The following is a 9180-nucleotide window of genomic DNA, read 5'->3' on the forward strand; positions in this document are numbered from 1 at the left end:
CTTACAACTAATTCAGGCTCATTGCCTGTTAAATCATTATTATTTATGAAGCATACTCTGAGACGCTCAATAAAGACTCTCGCCAACCTTCGTTTAATTTAACATCCTCCTTCAATGCTTGGTCCGCAAATAATGTATGTACCTGGTATGATGTGGCAAGCAGAGCTGTAAAAAATATATAATTATGTATAAAGTATCTGTGGAATCTTACCGTAATCTATGACATATGTCCTACTGACTTAAAACTATCCATTGATATCTCTGAAGAATTTAGTGCCAAGCGCGCATACCGGAGCTATCGCCATGGGTAGAACGAGATTCGCATATAATTTTTCCAGAATTGGCACGTACCAGGGATGACAGAACGCACCACCTATGTACCAGTACCGTTTCAAATGAAATACGATAAGTTTGGAATAGCAATTTCAAAACTGCATTTTTGATTTTTCAAATTACCAACCTTAAGATTATTAAGCCGAAATAGGAGACGAAAAAGACCCGCACTATAGTTGAAACAAGAAACCGATAAACTTTGAATGTGACGATCACAGCCTCCGGAGCCCATCGCTATTTTGAAGACAAATAAGGCAAAGTACCAAACATGAGCCGACATAGTTGAGAAGGGCCAAGCCGAAAGTGTTATCGATCTGCTCAGCATAACTGAAAGAATATGCAAGAAAACAACTATAACTAATAGAAAAAGCAGAGCTCTCAATCAACACTCTTGGATTATACTAGATATCAAATGGATGAAACTGTATACTAAAACTTCTTGTTCGTAAATTTTAATTTTTTCTGATGGAAACTGAAGCATAGTTCACTGATCAATTGATGTGTCCTGGCTTACAAAACTAATATTAATAATCGGTTGGTTAAATAGTAATTTTATTTAAATATAGCCAAAATTGTTCGGCTTCGCGGAATTCGACTGAAGACACATACATACATATATGTACATTATATGGACAATTATTATATATGGTATTGACTAATCGCCCGTGACTTTTGTAAATTTTGAACATAAAGAAAATCTTATTCACAGCCTAGTTAGATCATGTGGCAATTGTGTCCTAAAATAATGCTATCCAAAGCAATAAAAATCGTTAATGAAACGGGCCTGAGCATCATCCAAATTTAATAAAATTTCGTCGGTAAATGTAATTACTTCAACATCTCATTGTGATATACCATCAAAGGTCCGGAGCACTTTCATGTCAGCATCCACCGCTGGTTGAAAACTCTCTATTTTATAGACTTCAAATATCCGAAATGGCATATTAATCCATACCATGGAGGATGAGCAATAAATCGCCACTCAAAAAATAATAGCGACACATGGAATGCCCCACAGCATTGTAGTGGAAATATGAAATCATGCTAACGGCTGATTTATATCATAGAAGAATATGAAGGTAAAGTAGTCAAACTTTATTTTATCCCTACGGCTACATAACCATATCAGATGCTATTAATGGATGAACAACAACATTGATGTTATACTTAAGTGCTATATTGACAAATATTTATTGATATATTAATTAATTTGAAGTATGGCAACTAATTGGTAAGTCGCATCGCTCTTCAGCTGCTTTTGATCCATACTAAGTTCTATATAGACTCGATTTCTGCGTCGAAACAGACCATCGGAAATGCCCTTCATCAGAAAGCATTCAGCGCGAATCCCCAAACAAAAAACAAACTCAGTTATATCCAGTAAGGTTCCAACCTCGTAGACGTGAGATAAATACGTTTGCAAATTAGATCGAAACCGTGAATAATGCCAGAAGTGTTATTTGTAGTTTAGTTATTGGCTCATCCGGTGTCCATTTTGAAAAGTTTTACACCCAACATTTTATTAGAAATGGTATATGACAAAATCCGTACAGTTGGTACGAATTACTCGTTTCTTGAATACCGGCACATTAGATTAAACTTCAGGAGAGAATTGCTGAAAGTAAACGGCAGAAAGTGCTGCTTTTCTTTATACAATGGAGGAGGAAAGTACGCAGTGCTGGCGCTGTTTAGTTGAAATGAATAAAGACAATATGATTTATTTCAGTTTTCAAATACTTTTCAGCATATAACAAGTTGGATATAATTATATATATGTATATATTATCTTGAATATTTTTGGGCTATCAAAATGAAGACAGAGAATTACTTTTTAATGGCGATATTAATATCAACATCCTGTTATCTGTTACAGTTTTGATATCCATTTAGGTAGCCTATGATTTCTTATGTATCTGAAATCTTGGATATAATCATCTTTGCCAAATATTGGGTAGTCAAAAATAAGTCTTGCGCATTTTATCAATATTGTCGTTGCACGCATTTTCAGTGCCACCAATCACACCATCGGCTACCATATAGTGTTGAAGAGTAGTGAGATTTTGCTTCTACGAACCAAAGTAAATTAAACCGTGGCAGTTGAAAAGTTACAGTTGTTCAAAATGAGGAAAATAATGAAGAATTTGTTATATTTTGAAATTTTGCATAAAAAGGAAGAATGCAAAAGTGGTCAGACCGAAATTTACATATTTCTTTTATTTATCATTAGTATAAATATAAAAAGCTGAAGCTGATTAGAAATACGAAAAGACTTTTTCGATTCACCCAATATTATAAAAAATATATTTATAAACAGTTTGAGTTGTTCTCAGGGAAAACTTTGTTAAAGCGTATTAGAATATTTAAATCAATCAACTAATAATGAATGTATAGGTTCCTACTTATCCACTCTGGGCTTTGGATGTCAAAGAGTTTGGGCCAGCTATTTTAGCATGTTGTTCCTGAAACTACTTTCTTTAAGTCTGGTGACTACGGCAATTTTTACTTCACCATAATGGGCTTCTAGCCCCTATCTCAAGTTTGTCTACGCATCTGCAAAGTACCATGAAGCGAACAATTTGACCGTTTTATAAAATATACGTGTTTAATCGGAAGTCACATTTCGAGAGCATTACGAAATCAAGACTGTTGTTTTGTTTTAAATAATTATCTCAAATTGTCAGGACAAATTAAATCATTATATAATTATTAAGGAACGGTAAAATAATAATATTTTACATAATATAATTTGTAATGAGATAATTTTAATGGCAATAATTGCTGTTAAAAACAGAAAAGAGGTCCCCAAAATAGCAAGTAAAGAAAGTAAGAAAAATATTGTTATCGATGTTAGTTGCCCTATGGTTTCACTGAACTATGTTTAAAATGACCTCATTGCGAACATTAGGGTATCCAAATTATTAATACGTAGCCTACTTTTAAATAAAGATATGAGAATATCATAGAATTTTTGTGTTCCAACGCGTAACTGGAACTTTCTATAATAAGTAAGGAAAGATTAATCACTACTCTTACTAGGTCGTTTTATTACTCTTTGCAACCATTTCCGTTACAAAGCATTATACTCTTGTTTCACCTAACGGTAGTAATGCATCAAGCCATTAAAACTAAAACGAGATAGATATAGGGTTATAGCATGTATACTCTAGTTATAATGATCAGGGTGACAGCAAAGCCGAACCGGTTTACTGTTCATCTGTCCGTCCGTCCGTCCGTGCAAGCTGTAACTCTGAGCAAAAAAATTCGTTCTCTTTGATGAAACTTGGCACGCAGGTATGGGATGGGCGTAATCGAGGACTGTCGACAAGCGTACCAAATCGCCAATTAACTGAAAAATACTTTAAAGTGTCATAATTTCGAGCACTAACCAAGGATATAAAAACTCGTAAATTGGCACAGAGATCGCAGCAGCAAGCGGGCATCAGTGGCAATCAATTTGGAAAAGTGATCGTACTTCAAAACTACTAAAGCACAACCGAATCTCGCCCAGCATGACATTATAAGAACTACTACCGATAGTGTGAAAATCAGGGATGAAAACCCCGCTCACTCCCCATATAACGGTACTTCGTTCAAACCACCGAAAGCGCGATAAATCGATAACTATATCTCCGCCGATGGTATGGACTAGGCTTAATAGGGACCGTAGTAAAACTTGGGCACCGCCCACTTTTTGTTGAAATCCCATATCTCGGGACTCGACTAACCGATTTCGATAAAATTTGGAATGTGGCATTTTTTCATATTCTTAAGCGACGCTATGAAAATGAGCGAAATAACAATAACCACGCCTACATCTCATATACCACAATTTTAAATTCCACTTAATTTGTTCAGTTTCCAGTACACAAATCAAGAAGTATAAATATAACGGGATAAAACTTTGCACGAATAATGTCTTTAGTGTGTGCCACCTTATAACAGAAAATTGTTCGAATCTATCCAAAACTGTTCCAGACCCTAGGTACCGAGTATGTGGACCCCAGTATCTATAGTTGACTTTTGACTGAAAATATCAGTCAATGTGTGAGATATGCAATAAAAATTCATACAGAATCCTTATCCAGCAGTAGTAATTCTGTGTATTCAAAATGGGGGGAATCGGGTCAATACTTCCGAGAGCCCTCATATACCTAATATAAAGATTTTAGAACTTCCTGTTGACTTTATGCTGGATATATCTGTCAATATATAGGTATATATTTGACTCATTACCATATATCAGTTTGTCTAAAAAGAATATAATTGGGCGAAAACTTGACCTAGCCCCCATATAACCATTACCAGGATTTTCAAACATCCATTTTGTATAATGACTTTGTACAATGATTTAGGTTTTTCTAACAAATCTTATGCCGAACATATATATATATGTATGTAGGTCAGTGTATAAGTTATATATGGTGTATGCATATATAAAATTGCTTAGATTCCGATCCTCTGGTTAATGTTTTACATCGTGAGGTATTTCCCTGGCTTTGATTAATACAAGTTGCAAGAGTATAAAATGTTCGGTTGTACCCGACAGTTAGCCGGTTCAATGACTTAATACTGAAATTTCCGTGAATCGGTAAATGAAACAAATCGAATCAATACTTCCTCTAAAGTAGACGACATATACATACCTTATTGTAATTTTAGGACACCCAGTGTGTGCTTTTGTCAATATGAAGGATCCCAGCCAGCATTTACTATCAATTTTTAATGGAAAATTACTCATTTTCAATAGAAAAATTAATAGAAAACTGTCAATTTCTATATCAATATTCATTGTAAATTGACTGTTCCCTCGGGAGAAAATGGTCGAACAAAATTGAATGATTTTGATTGAGTCATTTTCAGGTCAATTTCAATACTATTATAAATTCTGATTGTTTTTTCCAATCGTTTCTGTAGTAATCTTATTAATCAATATTCATTTTTGCTCTATTTTAAATTCAAATTTATTTATATTTTAAATTATTCATTAACATGTTTTTCTTTGCAGCTCAATACAACTCATTTATTTTCAGACAGCTAGACGGCGCGTTTTTACCTTTTTCGTTTGTATAAAACGAAATGTTTTGTGAAGGTTGATCTTAACGGCTTTTTTTTCTGTCCACTTCTTGAAACATTTCATGGCAAATATCTAAAGAAAGAGGAAAAGAAATGTAGTTATTGTTAAAAGAATTAATACAATATAAAATAATATTACTTTTATTATTGTTGTAATTCAACATTTTCCGCGCTTGGTTTATCTGCCGTGCCCTCCAATGAAAAGACATAGCCAACTCGTCTGAAAAAATACGCCTGATTGCTGTTTGTGAAAAGGCTGACGCTCAACCCCGGTCTCTTAATATATAGTTTCTGTAAATAATTCCTTTGTTATACATTTGTAATCTGGTAAAAGCAACATACATTATACATACAAATTTCTTCAACAACTCTGCTTTTAAAAACTGTGCTTCGAAATCATTGTAAGATCCTTCTATGGTAAAATGGTATTGGTCGAATTCTGGCCTTTGACTTTCAGAGATTTTCCCTGCTTTTCCAATTTGACCGCAATAACTTCCTCTGGTCAGCTTTCAACAAATTTATTTTGTTTTCTTCCTTTAGCTCCTTCACTCTCTGTCTTTCTTGTGCCCGCACTTCCATCGTCAGCTCCGCTATTAAATTTTTAAGAGACTGTTGGTCTGTGCTGTCTAGATTTTGATCTGAAAAACATAAAGTTAAATAAAAATGAAGAAAATTTAAAGTGTTTTATTTGGACTTACATATTATTTGGCTGTTAGGTTCATATCCATAATTAATAATGGTGTGAAATAAAATCCACTTCCAGACTGAATTATTAAGCTATTTTAATTAATTACTTTAAAATTATGTTTTATTTTATTTATTTCACGCACTAGAGAGCTGTTGCTTTGGAGATGAACTATATTGAAGTGAGGAATGCATGCATTATTTTGTCACAAAAAGAAATATTTTGATGTTGTTAACTGTATACTCATAACGAGATCACGAAACAACACAATTGATATTTAATCTACTTGTTGAGCGTTTTTTGATATTTGTACATTTTGTTATTGTAAACGGCAAATTTATCAAAAAACAATCACCAAGAACAATCAATAATGATACGTAAATCACCATACAATCAACTCAATGCTGTCTGGGATAGCTTAACAAACTTAAGTGAAAATGCTTTCCAAGATATACAGATGTATGACTAATGAGTAATACCTCTGTATTCTTCTATGCCAAATATATCAGTCAATGTGTGAAATTGTGTGGAAACATATTCTCAAAAATATATTAAACCAGTCCAGTCCAATATATTTCAAAAATAATTTTTTTACTTTCCGGTTGACTCTCATTGAATATACCAAAAATATAAACTTCCGTGTTAATCGCTATAATTGCTTTTTATTCTGTCTGTTCTGCAATTTAAACAGAATATATTATAAACAAATCCTGTCATAATCCAATCAAAGACATCAACTTATCATAATAAAGATCAAGGAATAACTCGGGTTTCTTTAATTTTCCAGGCTCTCTTATAAAACGAATGCAGCAAAACTTTATCAACATTAAAGAAGTTACTATCTTTCATAATATTCATTTCAGTATATGCCCGAGACCTCACAACTTTCAAAAATAATAGATACATATATTTTTTGAAATTACTATTTTATAAATATCTCTGCGATTACCCAGAATAAATTCCGCTTAACTTCTATGCATCTAACTATCCTCTTCTTCCATGCTTGTCCGCAGAAGTGTAAAAAATTGATAAGAAGTTGTACAGAGCTGTGGAAATAGGGAATATATTGTATAAGTAAAGTAGCTTATTTCAGTGTATAATATATTTATGTCTTACCGACTTAAAACTATCCATTGAGATTTCGAAGAATTTAAAAGCTGTCAAGTGAGCATAACGCTGAGAACGTGCTATAGGCAGAACCAGCATGCGCATGTACTTGTAATTTGCATCGTACCAGGGATGATTGTAGAACGCATCACTTATACCAGTGCTCTTTAGTTTCGACGAAATGTGATATGTTTTAAATATGCATTTGAAAAAAAAAATGTTTTTTGATTTTTTTTTAATTACCAAATCTTTCAGGTTATTGCCGAAATAGGAGACGAAAAAGACTTGCACTATGGTTGAAACAAGAAAACCGATGAATTTAATAACGCTCAGAGCCTCTGAACCCAAAACTATTTGAAGACCAATGAGACATAGTACCAAACATGAGCCGACATAGTTGAGAAATGTGGCCAAGCTGAAAGTGCCATCGATTCGCTCGGCATAACTGAAAGAATATAAAAGTATTAAGTACTCATCAAAAAGAGAGAACTTTCGGCATTTTGTAAGAATTCCGTTGCGCCTTGAAGTACTACGAACTACGAACTTTCGTCAGAGACGAAAACATCAATTGGGGTATTTCAAGACATTTCCTTAATGTCGAATGTTAAAAGGGTATCTTGAAAATTATTTTTGCGTTTGCCTTTGGAAACTTACTCCAATATCTCATTGTGATATTCCAGCAACGGTCCCAGCGTTCTCATATCAGCATCCGTACCGGTTGGTTGAAAACTCTCTATTTTATAGATTAAATATCCGAAATGCATATTAACTAGTTGTACCATGGAGATGAGCAATAAATCGCCACTCAAAAACAGCAGTGACATATAAAAAGCGCCACAGCATTGTATGAAATATGAAACGGCATAAGTTAACGGTTGATTTGTGTCATAGTAATATGCCATCATGAAGGGAAACGTGAAGTCATAACTTTCATTTGTATCGTCACGCCATATATAACGAAGTAACGATGACACCATTGGATGAAGAGCAAATATTAATGTTATACTTAAATGCCATATTGACAAATATTTATTGGATGCATTTATTGTTCGAAAGTATGGCACCAATTGAAAAGCCTCGCGTTCTTCCTCCGTTTTTGGATGTCTGGCAATTAAACCTTTTAGTACAAATTCGATGTCACGTCGAAAACAGACCATTGTACCGCCCTTCATCATTGCATTGAGCGCAAAACCCCAAAACAGTATAAACTCAGTTATATCTAGAGAAGTCTCTAACTCGTCCTTGATGACGAAGAGCAACATGCTTGTGAAATTGAAGGTAGCAAAAACGCAAAATGTTCCTAGTAAGGTTATTTGCAGTTTGCTTCTCGGTTCATCCGGAGTCCATTTGAAAAGTTTTGCGCCCATAAATTTTATTTGAAATAATGGTATATCTACAAAATCTGGCACAGTCGGTGCGGACTCACTGCTCTTGAATGACGGCATCATCGTGAGTAAAAGGAAGTGAAACGGTTTACAGAGAACTGTTGAAAGGAATTGCTGTTATTGGCCTTTATACCATGGTTGAAGCAAGTATTAAACAAAGGGCGTCGGTTGAAATGGGTGCGCTCTATAAAACTATGGTTGCAGAAATGGCAAGACTTTGAAGCCAATGAAGCATTTAAGTAATAAAACGCGTATCTTTAATACAAATGTAAAACTTCCTTCTTTTGAAAAGATATAAGAGTCATATTTTGTATTTAAATTTGAAAAGGAACTATAACATAGAGTGCTGTGAAATAACTTTTATACAGAGCCTTATTTGCCTCCTGTTTACTTCCCCTGCAATGGTTTCTAAAACTTCGATGTCTCTTCACCACTCCATCTTTACAAGTGAAAACTAATTATTATACTCTTGCAACATGTTGGTATAGAGTATAATAGTTTTGTGCACCCAATGATTGCACCTAAACCTAATCGAGGAGACTGTCGGTTGTTTGTCCATCCGCTCGTGCAACTTGTAACTTTAGTAAAAATATTTTT

The 9180-nt window shown here is 34.0% G+C and overlaps 1 protein-coding gene and 1 pseudogene across 1 annotated transcript; both read right to left on the reverse strand.

Annotated features, from left to right (window-relative positions):
- Nucleotides 1–270: 270 nt before the first annotated feature.
- Nucleotides 271–2219, reverse strand: LOC120770623 (annotated as a pseudogene).
- Nucleotides 2220–6733: 4514 nt separating this feature from the next.
- Nucleotides 6734–8660, reverse strand: LOC120771520 (odorant receptor 67c-like). The gene is made up of 4 exons (XM_040099578.1): nt 7853–8660; nt 7442–7643; nt 7208–7363; nt 6734–7137 (listed from the first exon to the last, which is right to left on the reverse strand). Exons 1-4 carry the CDS (start codon nt 8644–8646, stop codon nt 7072–7074), a joined length of 1218 nt encoding a protein of 405 aa, XP_039955512.1. The 5' UTR covers nt 8647–8660; the 3' UTR covers nt 6734–7071.
- Nucleotides 8661–9180: the final 520 nt, after the last annotated feature.

Source organism: Bactrocera tryoni, chromosome 3 (assembly GCF_016617805.1).
Source record: "Bactrocera tryoni isolate S06 chromosome 3, CSIRO_BtryS06_freeze2, whole genome shotgun sequence".
NCBI lineage: Eukaryota > Metazoa > Arthropoda > Insecta > Diptera > Tephritidae > Bactrocera > Bactrocera tryoni.